Source organism: Rhinolophus hipposideros, assembly GCF_964194185.1.
Source record: "Rhinolophus hipposideros genome assembly, chromosome: 19".
NCBI lineage: Eukaryota > Metazoa > Chordata > Mammalia > Chiroptera > Rhinolophidae > Rhinolophus > Rhinolophus hipposideros.
The window spans coordinates 22692448-22710849 of record NC_138065.1 but is presented as its reverse complement, the minus strand read 5'-3'; the positions used below and the strand labels follow the sequence as shown (position 1 = coordinate 22710849).

At 33.6% G+C, this 18402-nt stretch overlaps 1 protein-coding gene across 4 annotated transcripts in view; it reads left to right on the top strand.

Annotated features, from left to right (window-relative positions):
* The window catches only part of PTBP2 (polypyrimidine tract binding protein 2), a 69994-nt gene that overhangs the window by 18121 nt on the left and 33471 nt on the right, over nt 1-18402 (top strand). For all 4 annotated transcript variants that reach the window (XM_081025568.1, XM_081025571.1, XM_081025570.1 and 1 more), the window contains exons 3-4: nt 4650-4725; nt 17289-17461. In XM_081025568.1, the coding sequence (XP_080881694.1) occupies nt 4650-4725; nt 17289-17461 (249 nt within the window). The remainder of the gene's footprint in view (nt 1-4649; nt 4726-17288; nt 17462-18402) is intronic.

Genomic DNA, 18402 nt, shown 5'->3' with positions numbered 1-18402 from the left:
CTACTGATGAGAGCCAGGCTCTTTGCCTGGTAATTACAGTCCACGTATAGCCATACTTCACTTTATTATGCTTTGCAGATACTGCATTTATTACAAATTAAAGGTTTGTGACAACCCTGAGTTTAGCAGGTTTTTCTGCACCATTTTTCCAACATTTGTTCACTTCATGTGTCCGTGTCACATTCTGGTAATTTCTCACAATGTTTCAGACCTTTTTATTATATTTCTTACTGTGATCTGTGAACAGTGATTTTTGACGTTACTATTTTAATTGTATTGGAGTGCCACTAACTACACCCATATAAGGTGGCGAACTTAGTTGATAAATGTTGTGTATGTTCTGACTTCTCCACCAGCCTGCTGTGCCCCCATCTCTCTTCCTCTTCTTGGGCCTCCCTATTCCCTGAGATAGAGCAACATTGAAATTAGGCCAATTAATAACCTTACTGGGTCCTCTAAGTGTTTCAGTGAAAGGAAGAGTCAATTGATGGAGCAAACTTCATTATCTTATATTGAGAAATTGCCACAGCACCCCAGGCTTCAGTAACTATCACCCGGTTCCTTTAACAGCCATCAACATTGAGGCAAGACCCTCACCAGCAATAAGAGTGACTTTCTGAAGGCTCAGATGATAGCATTTTTTAGCAATAAAATATTTTTAAATTAAAGATACGTACATTGTGTTTATTTAGACATTATGCTATTGCACACTTCATAAATAGACTATAGTATAGTGTAAACATTTATATGCACTGGGAAATGAAAAAAAAAATTGTGTGACTCATTTTATTGGCATACCTCTTTACTGTGGTGGTCTGGAACTGAACTCAGAATGCCTTTGAGGGATGCCTGTATTACCTCATTTAATTCCAAGGATTGATATAGATGTTACCCTATTTTACAAATGAGGAAGTTAAGGCTTAGAATAGATAAGTACTTTACCAGTTACGTAGTTAGTAGGTAGAAGCTAAACTACAGAACCTTTTTTCTTAATTTTCTAATGTCATACCTGTCATAAAAATGAAGAAATATAGGTTAATCCATCATATCAACAGAGTACAAATGAAGAAAGTCACATTATGTTGCTAGATGAAGAAAAAAAGCATTTGACAGAATACAACACCCATTCATGATAAAAGCTCTTAGTAAACTAGGAATAGAGGGGAATTTCTTCAACTTGGTAAAGAACATCTACAACAAAAACTAGCTACTATAAGATCGTACTTAATTTTTGAGAAACTCAAGTTTGTCACTAAGATCGGGTAGAAGGCAAGGATGTCTCCTCTTATCATTTCTTTTCAACATCCTCCTGGAAGTCCTTGCTAATACAGTAAGGCAAGAAAAGGAAGTGGTGGGTATGCAGACTGAGAAGGAAGGCATAAAACCATTGACAGATGACATGAGAGACTGTAGAAAATCTGCAACAAGTGACAAAATCTGGATTTAATAAGTGATTACTGCAAGATTGCAGGATACAAGGTTAACGTACAAAGACCATGTGCTTTCCTATACTGTAACAATAAGCAAGTTTGACTTGAAATTAAAAATAAAATACTATTTATATTAGACCCAAAATATCGAAATACTTAGATATAAATCTCACAAAATATGTACAAGATCTACATGAGGTAAACTACAAAACCCCGAGGAATGAAAGTTCCCAGGTTGATCTACAAATTCAGTGCAATTCCAATCAAAATTTCAGCAAGTTATTTTCAACAAAGTGATTCTAAATTTATATAGCAAAAGACCCAGAATAGTCAACACAGTATGAAGGAAAACAATAAAATTGGAGGACTACCCAACTTACTATGATTTCTGATGAAGCTATAGTAATCAAGACAGTGTGATCTTGGTGAAAGAATAGACAAATAGACCAGCAAAACAGAACAGAGAACCCAGACTAGAGCCCCCGGTAAATACAGCCAGTCAATTTATCTTTGACAAAGGAGCAAAGACAATACAATGAAGCAGAGAGAGTCTCTTCAACAGATGGTGTTAGAACAACTGGATATCCACATGCAAAAGAATGAAATGAGACATAGACATTACATCTGTCACAAAAATTAACTCAAAATGGGTCATAGACCTACATAAATGTAAATGCGAAACTGTAAAACTCTTAGAACATAACAGGAGAAAGTGTAGATGACCTTGGTTGTGATAATGCCTTCTAGGTAAGACACCAAACAATCCATGACGGAAATAATTGGGTAATTGGGTAAGCTGGAGTTCGTTAAACTCAGAAAGTTCTGTTCTGTGAAAGACAATAGCAAGAGAATTGGAAGACAAGTCAGACTGGGAGATAACCAAAGTATACAAAGAACTCGCCAACAGAGTGGGCCATTATCCAAAATGCACAAAGAACTCTAAAAACTCATCAATAAGAAAACCTTATTTAAAAATGGGCCAAAGACCTTAACAGACACCTAACCAAAGAAGATATACAGATGGCAAATAAGCATATATAAAAATGTTTTACATCATGTGTCATCAAGAAAATCCAAATTAAAACAATGTGATACCACTATACACCTTTCAAAATAGCCAAAACCTGGAACACTGGCAACCATAAATGCTGACTAGAATGTGGAGCAACAGGAATTCTCATATTACTGGTAGGAATGCAAAATGGCACAGCCATTTGGGAAAACAGTTTAAGCAGTTCTTACAAAACTAAAACTCTTCCATACTACCCATCATTTGTGTTCTTTGGTATTTACCCAAAGGAGTTGAAAACTTAACATACACACAAAACCTGCACATGGATGTCTTTATAGTAGCTTTATTCCCAACTGGCAAAAACAAGAAAGGAATCAAGATGTCCTTTAGTAGGTGAGTGGTTAAATACTGTGGTATATCCATACAGTGGAATATTTTCCAGCATTGAAACAAAATGAGCTATGCATGGGGAACCTAACTGCATATTACTAAGTAAAAAAAGCCAATCTGCGAAGGCTTCATACTGTATGATTCCAGCTATAACATTCTGGAAAGGCCAAAACTATTGAGACAGTGAAAAGATCAATGGTTGCCAGGGGTTTGGGTAGGGGGCATGTATAGGCAGAGCATAGAGGACTTTTTTTTTTAGGGTAGTGAAAAACTGATACAGTGATGGATACATGTCATTGTACATTTGTCCAAAACTACTGAAGGTACATCGAGAGTGAACCCTTAGATAGACTGGATTTTGAGTGATTATGTGCCAATGTAGGTTTATCTTCATAATAAATATACCACTCTAATGGGGGAGTTTAGTAGTGGGGGAGGCTATGCATGTGTAGAGGGTACAGGTTTATAGGAACTCTCTTTCAATTTTATTTTAAACCTAAAACTGATTAAGAAAAGTGAAAAGAAAAAACCTAGGACACGATTGTAAGCCAACAATGTGTATCATTGGTTCTTAAACTTCGTGCATCAGAAGCAAATGGAGGGCTTACTAAAACTGGATCCTATCCTCAGTTTTTTACTCAGTAGGTGTGGGGTCAATCTGAGAACATGGATTGCTCACAAGTTTCCAGGTCTAATTCTGGTCTAGGGACAATACTTGGAGAATTTCAGTGTTTAGTTCTGTACATCACGTTCTTATAAAACTATGCCATGCTGAATCTCCCATACCTTGATAAGAAATTAGACATGATGCATATGTAGTATTAATGTGGCTTAATACTATGTTTTTTTCTCATGCATTTCTCTGAGCCTTTGATGAGTAGAAAGCTTGTAAAACAATTATGGAGATGATTTATGAATATTTGTTTACAATTTTGATATTTGTTATAATACAACTCATGAGTTTAATAAACACATATATCATTGTTTGTGGTTAACGAGTTGTTTTGGATTTTCTCAAATGCTTTGATAAATTATCTCCTTTATACACTTTTTCATTTTGATGGTTGCATTCAACTCCATTGTACTTTTAGTTTAAGTCAGCTAGCATTGATTTAGCTATTTTTAAATATTAATACGTACTCTCATATGCAAAAAGAACCCACTTAAAATAGGCAAAACAGTTGAATTAATCTACTCATTTTTGTAAATACACACATTTTAAAAATAGCTAAGACAACACTGCCTTGTTTGAACAGCTGTGCAATTCTGAAAATATGCGACTTTATGTTTATGATTCAGTCTCTGTTTATATTGGCAGGGGGAAAAACACATTACATAGATTTTGCTTTGCTTTCAGTGTCCTAGTCACTGAACTATATACCTAATACATTTTAATGATGATGATGAAGATGAGTTGTCCAACTCACCATTGTGGAGTTCTGATTTTCCAATGACTTTCACAGAATGTGAGAAAGTCCAGCATGCTGTGGTGTTAGAGTGTTTATAAAAAAATTGATGTAGTTCTCCAAAGCTTTTGATTATGGAACCAAGTCATTTTTTTATTTATTTATTGTCTCTTGGACTTGGGTGAAAGAAAGAAAGGAGACTGTTGGCTTTGTGGAAAGGGGAGTGAGATTCGTACTAAAGTTTTTATTTTAGAGATTAAATTTTTTAACTATTCTCAGTAGTGAAACACCTGACTTTTTTGTTTTTCAGTGGTTATTTGAAAAGTTATAGTTAAGTGACAGATTTTCAGATTAATATTTTAAAATCAAAGATGTCTTATGTTAATTATTTACTTTTTTTTTTTTTTATAGAGAGGATCTGACGAACTACTCTCAGGTAGTGTTCTCAGTAGTCCAAATTCTAATATGAGCAGCATGGTGGTTACAGGTAAGTGTTAACATTCTGTAATTATTTGCCATTTTATGGGACAGCATGTTAGAAGACTATAATCTAGTCTCTTTTACCAGAATAGCTTTTATTTTTAAATGCGTTCTGTTTAAACATGTCGTGGCTGCTTGCTCACTGATCGTGAAGGCATTCACAAGGCAGGTAGAAATAGAGAACGAAGATTTATTAAAGTAAGAGAAAGGTCTGCAGGAAACTACTGCAAACTACTGCATCCAGTGTTTGGTCTCAAGTTTTATATTTTCTAACCAGGATGTAAATCGATTCGGCCTGTAGTGGAATTTTCTGTTGAGTTGGGCTTTGTTCTTTTGGGGGAGGGGGAGCCGTGCAGTTAAGCTGGTTATCACAACCTTTGCATGTGTTATGTAGATTTAAGTTGGAGCTAAGAGTGGATCCTATGCAGATGCACATCCTCTCCCAAGTCACAGGTCAGCACTGGGCTGAAATAAATAGAAACATTGAAACTGGCCTGCATAGTAAATGTACAGCAAGCAGAATCATTAAGGCCTGGTGGAAAGGAAGCAGATAAAGAAAGGCTTTCAAAAAGTCTCAAGCTAAATTACACTTGTTAAATCAGATTACACCAGAGACCCAAATCTCAAAATAGAAGATTTAGAGCCACCATTACAATCCCGTCTTAACATTTTAGAGGAAATTTAATTACTAGAGTGTATTATGTCAAGTGAAAAAAACTGAAGATGGTGACTTCTGTGGGCAAGTAACTACTGTGTTTCCCCAAAAATAAGGCCTACACCAAAAATAAGCCCCAGTTAAGATCGTCAGCCAGACGGACACATTTAGTATGTTATGGTAATTTTCCAGAAGAAGATGACATGACTGTATTTGAATAAATGCAGATTGTTGCACATGGAAAAAATGACATCCCCTGAAAATATGCCCTAAATGCATCTTTTGGAGCAAAAATTAAGGCCCACTCTTATTTTCAGGGAAGTACAGTAAGTCTGCTTTTTTTAAACCACAAAAGTAAAAGCGTTTTTTTTCATCTCACCTTTTTTTCACTTTTGATTTTAGTTTTTGTTTGCGTGTTAAAAAACAGTTAAGGGTAAAGGGGATCAAATATATGGTGATGGAAGGAGAACTGACTCTGGGTGGTGAACACACAATGGGATTTATAGACGATGTAATACAGAATTGTACACCTGAAATCTATGTAAATTTACTAACAATTGTCACCCCAATAAAATTAATTAAAAAAAAACAAAAAAAAAAACAGTTTTAATTCTCTATTTCACAAACCCAAAAGCCCAAACTGTAAACGGAAACCAAAAGATTCAGTTACATAGTTGTTTTTATTGTATGCTTTCATCCTTTTTTCTTTGCTGTAACAATATTTTAAATCTTTGAGTTGATTTCCTTTATATTATCTGCTTGGAAATTTAAGATGATTTATTTAATCTTCATAGTTATTTTTTTCTTAAGTTATATCTGAAATAATACTGTTGGTTGTAATATTTGTAAACAAATATAGACTTCAGATTTTAGTTTTATGGCTGATGGACTAAAATTTGAATCTGATGATGATCGAATGAGTTTGCCTTACAACCTTACATTTTATATTTTTAACCTAATAACCAAAGTTCTTTTCTTCTAAAAACTTTACTAAATTATTTGCTTTAGGACTTAAATGTATTGGGCAATAAAAAGATTGTCAAAAACTGAAAGCATATTAATTTTCTTCAGGTAGCCATTGCTTGTTTATGTAGGCATTCCTCATTTCATTGCACATTGCTTTATTGTGCTTCACAGATGTTTTATATTTTTATAAATTGAAGGCAAGACCCTCCACCAGCAAAAAGATTATGATTCACTTTATTGTGATACTCGCTTTATTGTTTTGGTCTCTAACTAAACCCACATCATCTCTGAGGTATGCTTGTATGTATACCTCACTATACACATACTACACATCCCTGACAGTACAGTTAAGTAAAAATTATAATGAAGTACTTAACAAATATAGTCACAATAATGTAAAGATAAATTTATCCACACAAATCACTTTGTCCACACAGTATAACTCTTTAAGTGTACATAGATATTCATCATGACAAACCATATATGAGGACATAAAGTGATTCTCAATGAATTTCAAATAATTGAAAGCTCATATAGTTTCTAATCATAGTGGGATTTACTAGGAATTAAAAACAATAAGAAATCTAGGAAATTACCAAATATTTAGAAATTGAACTACACAGTTCTGAACAACACATGGCTGAAGGTATAAAGGCATATTTCTGACTGAATGAAAATGAAAAATACATAGCAAAATTTTTTGGATGCAGCCCAGGAAATGCATAGGGGGAAAATAGGTCTATATTTATATTAGATATGTATCTATATTAGAAATTACCTGTATTAGAAGGTTTAAAATCTTATCAAGAAAAGAAATAAAACATAAATTGCCAACATTAGGAATGAAAGTGGAGATATCGCTACAGTGTAATAGGAAAATAAGGCACTGTTATAAACAGTGGTAATGCCAATAAATTCAACGAATGAGATGAAATAGACAAATGTCTTTACAAATTGAATTTACTAAAATGGTTATAATTGGTTATTCCATAATATAGATTAGCGATTAGCTCTGTATCTATTATAAAAGTTGAATTTTTAATAAAAAAATATTTCCAGAAAGATTACTCTTGACATAGGTGGTTTCACTGTTGTAATTTTGTGAAACTTCAAAGTAAGAAGTAACTGCCATCTTTAGAGTACTTTTTCAGAAAATAGTTTATAAAGCTACTTTACTTTATAAAACTACTATAACTGATAATGCCTAACCTATAAGAAATCAAGATTTCAGACTAGTATTTTTCATTAACCTAAACGCAGACATCCTTAACAAATGTTAGCAAATCACATCCAGAAGTATATAAAAGATAATTTATAATGATTAATTGAGACATACCCCAGGATTATAAGGGTTAAAATTAGAAAATGAACTCCCTATTACTTATCGCAATACTAGAATAGAGGAAAAACAAACCCATCATGTTAATAGAAGCAGAAAAAGCATTTGAGAAAAACAACAGCATCCTTTCACAATGAAAATCAGAATAATATCAAAAGAAAGGAAGTTGCACAAGGTACGTAAGGAACATGTTCTGAGAGTCTACAACAAATTCCATTTTAATGGTAAAATACTGAATGTTTTCTTATTAATAACAATAATGAACTAAGGGTGTCTATATTTTCATAATTTTTCCAGTTTTTTTGCTTATGTTAAGGCAAGTAAAATAAAAACCATAAAGATTAGAAAGGCAGAAGTAAAACTGTCTTACAGATAATCAACATGACTTAAAAATTTTATTTTTAATTTTTCAATTACAGTTGACAGTCAATATTATATTACTTTTAGGTGTACAACATAGTGGTTAGACGTTTAGTTATAGCTTACGTGGTGAACCCCCTGATCAGTCTTGTACCCACCTGACACCATATATATAGTTGTTACAATATTATTGACTATATTCCCTGAGCTGTACTTTGCATCCCTGTGACTATTTTTTAACTGCCAATTTGTACTTCTTAACCCCTACATTTTTTTCACCTAGCTCCCCAACCTGCCTCCCATCTGGCAACCAGTTTGTACTCTGTATCTATGAGTGTTTCTGTTTTGTTAGTTTATTTTATCTTTTAGATTACAGATAAAAGTGAAATCATATGGTATTGTGCTCTACATGACTTATTTCACTTAGCATAATATCCTCTAGGTCCATCCATGTTGTCACAAATACCGTGTTTCCTCGAAAATAAGACCTAGCTGGACAATCAGCTCTAATGCGTCTTTTGGAGCAAAAATTAATATAAGACCCAGTGTTATATTATGTAATATTATATTAGATTATATCGGTTCTTATAGTAAAATTAGACAGGGTCTTATTTAATTGTTGCTCCAAAAGACGCATTAGAGCAGATAGTCCGGTTAAGTCTTATTTTCAGGGAAACAGGATAATGATCGAAGACTTCTATAACCAGACAAAGCAAATTGATACACAAGCCTAGAAAATGCAGAGTCCTAAAGAAGATGAACCCAAAGAGGCCCACACCATGATACATCATAATTAAAATGCCAAAGGTTAAAGACAAGGAATCTTAAAAGCAACAAGAGAAAGTCAACTAGTTACCTACAAGGGAGCTCTCATAAAACTGTCAGCTGGATTTCCTCAACAGAAATTTTGCAGGCCAGGAGGAATTGGCATGAAATATTAAAAATCATGAAAAGCAAGGACCTACGATCAAGATTATTCTACCCAGCAAAACTATCATTTAGCATTGAAGGGTAAAGAGCCTTCTAGACAAGAAAAGGCTAAAGGAGTTCATGAGCACCAAACCAGTATCACGTTTTAAAAAATATTTTTTTTTAACGGGACTTTATTGGGGAACAGTGTGTACTTCCAGGACTTTTTTCCAAGTCAAGTTGTTGTCCTTTCAGTCTTAGTTGTGGAGGGCGCAGCTCAGCTCCTGTTGTCATTGCTAGTTGCAGGGGGCAAAGCCCACCATCCTTTGCGGGAGTCGAACCACCATCCTTGTGGTTGGGAAGATGCGCTCCAACCAACTGAGCCATCTGTGAGCGCAGCTGCAGCTCAGCACAAGGTGCTGTGTTCAATCTTAGTTGCAGGGGGCACTACTCACCATCCCTTGTGGGACTCAAGGAATCGAACTGGCAACCTTGTGGTTGAGAGCCCGCACTCCAACCAGTTGAGCCTTCTGGGAGGCAGCTCAGCTCAAGGTGCCATTCTTCAGTCTTAGTGGCAGGGGGCGGAGCCCACTATTACTTGCGGGACTCGAGGAGTTGAACCGGCAACCTTGTGGTTGAGAGCCCGCTGACCCACGTAGGAATCGAAACGGCAACCTTCAGAGTTAGGATCACAGAGCTCCAACCGCCTGAGCTACCGGGCCGGCCCCAGTATCACAAATTATAAAGGGACTTCTTTAAGAAGAAGAAAATAAAAGATTAAAAATATGAATGATAAAATGGCAGTAAGTAAAAATATGAATAATAAAATGGCCATATCAATCAGCAATTAAATGTTAATGGATTAAACACTCCAATAAACAACATAGGGTGGCTTAATGGATAATAAAATAAAACCCTTACATATGCTACCTAGAAGAGACTCACTTCAGATGAAAAGACACACAGAATGAAAGTAAAGGTCTGGAAAAAACATTTCATGAAATTAAATAAAGTTGGGGTAGCAATACATAACCAGACAAAGTAGCCTTTAAAACAAAAGTTATAACGAGATACAAAAAGATCGAGTAATCCCACTTCTGGGTATTTATCCAAAGAAACTCAGCACAGAACTTCTAAGGGACATGGGCATCCATATGTTCATTGCAGCATTATTTATAATAGCCATGATATGGAAGCAACCTAAGTGTCCATTAGTAGATGAGTAGATGAAGAAATGGTACATATACACAATGGAATATTACTCAGCCCCTCCCCCCCAGAAAAAAGAATGAAATCTTGCCATCTGCAAGAACGTGGATGAAACCAGAGGGTATTCTGCTGAATTAAATAAGTCAGACAAAAACAAATGTATGATTTCACTTATATGTGGAATCTAAAGAACAAAATAAAGGAGCAAACAAAATAGAAACAAATTCATAGATACAGAGAACATTTTGAAGGTTACCAGATGGGAGGGGGTTAGGGGATGGGTGAAAAGGGAGAAGGGATAAAAAGTACTAATTGATAGTTACAAAATAGTCATGAGGATGTAAAGTGTAGCATAAGGAATATAGTCAATATTTTGATAACCATGTGTAGTGTCAGATGGGTACTAGATTTATTGGGGTGATCACTTTGTAAGTTATGTAAATGTCTAATCACTGTTGTACACCTGAAACTAATATTGTATGTCAACTGTAATTGAAAAATAAAAACGTTATTAACAAAAAATAAAATGGATCTATACATTGTGATATAGTCTCACAGTGTACTACTAATTAATAACAAAGGAATGACCTATTACATGCAACAACATGAGTATTAATAAAAACCATATGAAGCAAAGCAGTCAGACACAAAAGCGTACATATTGTGTGGTTCCATTTCTCTAAAGTTAAAGGGCAGATAAATTTTAGGATAGAAACCCAAACAGTAGTTGCTTTTCATGATTGGAGATTAACAGAAAGGAAATACCAGGGGATTTTTTGGGATGATGGATGTGTTCTATATCAATTGGTAAAATTGTGAAAGAAATCCAAAACTTGTTTGAAATAGTAGGCTACCTCTGGGAATCATCATCTACTTACAGTTTTTTCTGGACTGTAAATATGCAAAGGGGACTGACTAAAGGTGAGTCCTCATAGGCTATGGTCTGGATATATAGCATTTGATACACTAAGGAGCTTGGATTTTACCAGATTTACATTTTATAAAGGACTTTTGTTCCATTTGTATTTTGTAAGTGGTGGAGGGGCGTTAGTACTATACATAGGGAGGACAGTTAAAAAATGTTTAATAATCTAGAGTCATCGATGTCTTGAATTTTAGGGACTCAGAAGTAGAATTTGGAGAAAGTGATCTATCAAGAAATGATAATATTGAGTTATTTGGAACTAGACTGATTTGGGAGAAACAAGTATTAAGAGTTTTGTTAGAATCGCTGAGTTGATGGATGATAGTCCCATTAACAAAGGAAAAATGTAGAAAAGGAGATTTCTTTTTGCTGAAAAGGAAGAATAATACGTTACTGTATTTTTAAAAGTATGTTTAGGAATGATACTTAATGTACTTTAGGACTAAAGAGTGAATCCATTTTCTTTGTAGTGATGGAATAAAATTTCTTCAAATTCGTTTTAACGCAAGAAGTTTACATGCATTCCATTTATTTTACCTTTATGCATAGAAGAAACATTTAGTTTCAAGATTATTTTTTTTTTCCTAACAGAAAGGTGAGAGAGTCTCTATATGTTCAGACAGACTTCAGTTTGAATACTATTGCTTATATTAGGTTGGTGCAAAAGTAATTGCGATTTTTGCAGTTATTTTTAACCTTTTAAACTGCAGTTACTTTTGCACTAACCTAATGTAAAAGACGTTTAAAAACTAGTGATTATACTTGCCTGGAAAAATATACTATTGCTGTCGAGATGTCTCAAAAAGAGCTTTTACAGATATAATTACAAAAACACTTTTATGGTTAGCAGATATGAACAGGATTTCATTCTTCTAACTTTACCCAAAATGTTTCTTCTGATTGACTTTACTATAGAATTCTATCTCAACAGCCTTACCCTGTCCAGAAGTTTTTTTGTACACCTTTTTTTTATGTCAAAGAAAAAAATAATTTTAGAAGTCAAAAAGTTTAATGTTATTAGAAAATGTGTCTTGGGAAATATCTAATAATTCAGTGCATTAAGACTTATTTTGTAATAAACTACTTCCTTTAGAAATAAGTGAAACATTTCAAAATACAGGATTTTAAATCATTTCTTTAGAGCTGTGGAAATGGAATATCCCTTTAAGTTAAGTATACATATTTCTACCTGTACCATATATTGTTATAATAGCAGGGTTTGTTATTGCTAAAATTGTGACTTTTGCCTTATTTGTGAAATACTGACATCATTTCATAAATTCTAGTACGTGTAGTCAGAACTCTTTGAGGTGTTCATTTTAATTCTCATATGCAGACAGTTTTGACATGATGTCATTTCATTTTGTTGTAATAGTTTGAGAGTATTCCAGTACATTGTTTTAAGTTTGAATGTTTATGGGGATTCTAACATATCTTGCATATATGAGTTAATGAGCCTTCCTTTAATTTAGTCTAGCTTTCTACATTTTTCTAGCTCATGCATTAGGTACTTAACAGCAATTAGGCTATACAACTCCTTGGGAATGCAGTTAAATAAACCTAGTAAACGTTTTGTGTGATGGCTGTTGGAGTTAACTAAACAGGTAGCAGAATAACAGAAGTACTGTCTATCTGTATACAACTGCATTTCTGGTCAACGCGTTGGAATTTGTTTTCCCATATAGGAATGCAAAGAGTATGAGCTTTCATTTTTCTTAGCTCTGGTTCTTTTTATTTATTTTTAACGCCAGTTTCTATAACACTGTGTTACCCCAATGTTTAAAACAGCTTGGAATTAAACTGTTTTGCCTCATATCATTTTTGATAAAGGAAGTTCCTTGATAAAGGAAGCTTTTATAAATACTTGATTCTAAAAGACATCAAGAATGAGAATTTCATTTTTTAAAATAGTTTTCACTGGACAGACGAAGTATAATAAAGTTTTGAAATGTTGCACTTCAGGTTGGTAGCATTTGAAAGAATAGAATTAAAATATTGGTGAATGAGTGGGACTAAAATAATATTTACAAATGTAATGAGAACATGAATTTTGAAATCCACTTACTGGAGTAAACTTACATGAGCAAGTAAAGGAAAGACCTTGGGACCAAAACAGCTTGGGGAACGCCAACCATTTTGGGGATTGAATGAGTAAACAGGGTTCAAAGCAAGCATCAGATGAGTCAGAAGCTAGAGATAAATTGTTGGGGTTCTGTGAGGACAGAAAGACTTGATTATGGTGAGAGTCTAAACAGTTCTTAAGCCATGGACAGGATTTAACAAATTACCCATGATCATATTGAGACCCGTTTCCTGTGAAAACTACAGGTTAAAGCTAGTAGAGAACAAAGGTCAGTCAAAGAGGAAAGAGATGGATTGGGACTGATCAAAGATGAAGATACTCGAATTGAGGTAGAAAACCACTTTGAGTTTGTAAGAGAAGTATTCAAATAGAAACAGTTTTTACATTTCATTTGTTTTGAATTTGAGTAGAATATCCTCCCTAAGCAGAAGGCTTTCAGAAGCTGAATAATATACGGGAAATGGTATAATTAAAGATTTCTAGAATATATATACCACTTATAAGCATAAGCAAAAAGCATTACTACATCTGTTGTTGCATAAATTTTAAAAATGATAATTTTTGGTTTTACATACCCAAACCAAAAGTTTCCACATTTACCTGAGGACTAGAAAGGAAGAAATCACGGAAATAAATCCAAATTATTGTATTTTGTCTTCTGAAGAATCATAGATCTGTAACCCAGAGAGACCCAAACTTCCTTTTCTGATAGAGGAATAAATGGCCTAGATAATTCATAAGCTGAGGGCCATACTTTTTCTTGTGCCCTCCTTTCCAGGCCTGGGGTCTTTTCATATATGAAAGCAGCCTTAGTTTTATGATTTAAAAAGTAATTTTTCAGTTTCATATTCTCATAGTATCATTTTTTCAAATGAAGATTTTCATAATATTTAGCACTAAAATAAGAAAATTTAGTAGCCACACTCTGAAGCTATTAACTAACTGAGGGAGTATCAGGTAGCGTGAAGAAAAAGTGCTATGTACCTCATTGCTGAATATCACTATGGTCACCTTCGAAGTACTCCCCTTGGGAAGCTATGCACTGACACCAGCACCTGGTCCACCCTTCAAAGCAATTTGGGACTCTTTTTCTGGAATGGCCATCAGAGCTGTTGTTGTATTATTACTCTTGATGTCCTTAATGTCATCAAAATGTCTTCCTTTCAATATTTCCTTTATATTTGGGTAAAGACAGAAGACATTGGGGGCCAGATCAGGTCAGTAGGGAGGGTATGCCAACACAGTTACTTGTTTACTGGCTAAAAACTCCCTCACAGACAGTGCCGTGTGAGCCAGTGCATTGTCGTGATGCAAGAGCCATGAATTGTTGGTGAAAAATTCAGGTCCTCTAACTTGTTCATGCAGCCTTTCCAGCACTTCCAAATAGTAAATTTTTTTAACTGTTCATCCAGTTGGTACAAATTCATAATGAATAATCCCTCTATCAATAAAAGGTTAGCAATATCGTTGCAACAAGTTCGCGAACTTAATTATCAGACCTCGTGTATATTGTGAAATTTGTCTTTGGGATCCTCCTAGTGCATTGGGTTAAAAGCACAGGCTGTGGAGTAACACTCCAAGTTTTAATTCTTTTTGTACCATTTTCTGTCTTTACCACTAGTTAACATGAATATTAAATATAGATGTATTACAGAATTGTACACTTGAAAGCTATGTAACTTGACTAACAATTGTCACCCAATAAACTTTAATTTTAAAAAATGTTGACGTAAAGCAAAAGTACCATCTTGTTTATATTTCTCCAAAAAAAAGGAAAAAGCAAAACCCATTTATTTATTTTCTTTTGGACTGCCAAAAATATCACATCTTCCTACATTATTCAGCTGTTTTACTTCTCACCATTCACTGTCTAGGAATTAATTCAAAACAAACTGTTCTCTTAATAATATGGTTAGGAACCTTTTGCTTTTGGGGAACCATGTTTTACAAATCATTTGAAAAAGGAAGGTTATTTTTCCCCCGTATGTACAGTATTATATGGTATATTCACTGTATTTTTTTCTTGTCCTTTTCCCAGAAGTAAAAGGGCAGATTAAATTAGGAAAAACTTAAGTTTGCTGTTTGAGTTTCCTGATGCCGTAATCTCTTAACTCCTGAGGATTTAGATTGGATTGTGAAGTATTTGTTGTTATTCAAACAAATGAATGAACAACGAAAACTATCAGGATTCTATGCTCATATTGCTTTGACAAGAAATATTCTTCTCTTACATGAAAAGAATATGCATTTGTATGCCAATTATGATTTAATATATATTTATGTATATATGTATATATACATATATAGATTCCCTGCTTAACTTACTTTTTCAGTTAACAGACCCGATGATGATTTTGTTAAATAAGATGCCACAAAATATAAATTTTTGCCTCTTTCTGATAAGTTCAAGTGTTGTGCACGCACAAATCTTTCTTAGTAATGAAAGGATGCATGCAGAACATACTATAGTTTTTTATATTTCTGGAAAGGTGAGAGCTTGCTAGCAAGACTTTTATGGTAGTATATTCAGTAGCCAAAATACCGTTCATAAACTTGAGGGAAGTTCTTAGAGTAAAAATTGTTTTAAGTATTGTTTGACAAGTAAATTATCAAGTGAGTTCACATATTGTGTCTTAAAGATACCTTCTCTGATCATACATCCACACCATCCTCTTCCAGTCCTCTGCTAAGTCAGATTTAATCGCATCACTGTTTTACTTCTTCACAGCACTTAATCACTGTAAGAAATTATCGTGTTTGATCATGGCATTGTACACCAGAAGGTAAACATTAATGAATGCCAACTATAATTTTATATATATAATGTGATGGTTCAGTGTGAGGTCGGAGGGATAGTGGATGGGGGGAGGGGGGGTCACAGTGTGAGGGATATAAATGATGAACGTCTAAGTATTACCTTGTCTTGTACACCTGAAACTAATAAATAAATTAAAAAAAAAAAAGAAATTATCGTGTTTATGTATTAGTTAGACTACCTCTCCTACTAGACAGTAGGAGAGCATCAGAGCTCTTACTGATCTTTCTTGTTCACTGCTACACCCCAGAGCCCAAAACAGTGTCAGGCACATTCTTAATACTCAGTAACTGTTTAAATTATCAATGTGTGAATGAATTTTGAAGACATTAGAGATCAAGATGATCTTAGAGTTTTATAGATATTGTTGGGTATCAGTGATATATATAGTTTATATAGTGTTGAATGTTTTGGGGAATACCATAAAATACCTAAAACTATATACAAAATAGACTATACATGTATATTTCTCAATGTGTAAGGATCCTTCATTTTAGTTAGTCTTAGAAATATTCTTGAGTCCTTAGAAGATAAAAAACCACCAGTATGGGTAAGTTCTGCAAAGTTCTGCAAACAATTTTGCAGTAAAACCTATTTTATTATATCTTTAGTAAGATTCTTATTTTTGGTGAAGTTGTGGAATAAAGGCAAGTAGCTAATTTGTTGATTTAACTATATCAGTTTACTTTAAAGCTGAGAGAGTAACAGAATAAGTCCTTGAGTGATTTCTAGTATATAGATTTGATAGCAAGAAAATATTTAAGTAGATTAGGTAATATTAAATTGGTAGAGGCATGTTGTAGGTAAACATAATGTGGACTGACTGTAATCATTTTACAGCATTACCTTCTTTGATCCCACTTTTGAATGTATTTCCCAAACTGAATAATTTATAATTTCTCAGGTAAAATTATAATCTCCTTAATTTTTGCTAGGTCAAATTTTTCACATTTTAAAAAATTTCTGTTAGTCTGTGTAATCTAAGACAAATTGCAAGATAAAATATGTTTTTTAACAGTTGGACAATTTCTTTATGAAATTGCATTTTAATGTTTCTGCTTTATCAGTTACTAGTCTTTACATATACTGCTCAGAAACATTTACCCAGTGGTAATTTTAATTAATTGGTAACTTAATTTCATATTTAATAATAATTGGTGGATAACATTTTTTCATCTGAAACCTCAGTTTTTTAATTTTTGGAATTATTCAAGTATATTTAGCTGTGTTTTTAATTTTTATAAACACTGCTTTTTAATGCAGATAAGGAAAAGTAATATAAGAAAGATTGTTTTTTCATATCTTCCAGCTAATGGTAATGATAGTAAAAAATTTAAAGGAGAAGATAAAATGGATGGTGCTCCTTCTCGTGTACTTCATATTCGAAAATTACCTGGTGAAGTGACAGAAACTGAAGTTATTGCTTTAGGCTTACCTTTTGGAAAGGTGACCAACATCCTTATGCTGAAAGGAAAAAATCAGGTATGCTTCTTTCAGGACTTATAAAATGTTAAGCCCCAACCTAACCAGCAGGTATGAATTGGCTATCTTACAATAACAGGGTAGAATGTCACTCTTTTCTAAAAGAACTTAACAGAAGTCTTATTCTAACTGTTCCTGGTAGTTGTGTGTGGGAAACTAATGCTGAGGAACTAAAATGAATGTCTCACTATAGTTTTCAGATTTTGCCTGTTGAATTTACTTTATGATTCTAATTGAGCAATTGTAATGAGACTGTGGAAAATACAAATGAAGTACTATTAGGTTGGTGGAAAAGTAAGTGTGGTTTTTGCAGTTATTTTTAACCCTTTAAACCACAATTACTTTTGTACCAACCTAATACATATTTTTTTATTGTGGATCTGCTCTTTGTAATATTGGTAATCAATAGAGGCAATAGTAGCATCTCATCCTTTGAAAGTATTCCATGGAAATATTAACATGATAACATTAAAAGAAAATAATCATTAATTTGAGAGATTCTTCATTGAATAGATATACCTGTATCAGTAAGACCCAGGTACTTTAAAGATCAAATTTTGTTTTAAAATTTCTAATACCATTTGGAAGAATTTAACAGTCTCTTCAATATATTTAATGTTACTAAGGATCTGACATTTTTAACTTTTTTCTTTATAATGCTTTAATAGAGAAATTACATTTCTCTATTAAATTATACTGCTTTAAAAATGACAGATCTCATATTCTGTAGGTTAGGAGTGGTAAAGTTCTGATGCTAGAAAATATTTAGATTTAATTTTCTCTGGCTTTTGTTGGGGGAAATGCATTTGTGGTGTAGGGAAAATCAGAGGTGGAAGGCAGAAGCACCACGTACTCAAGAGCTGTCTTCTTAGGTTAGCTTTAATTGTATACCTAACTTTCAATAAAGGATTTTATTTACTTGTTTACTTATTAGAGCATCT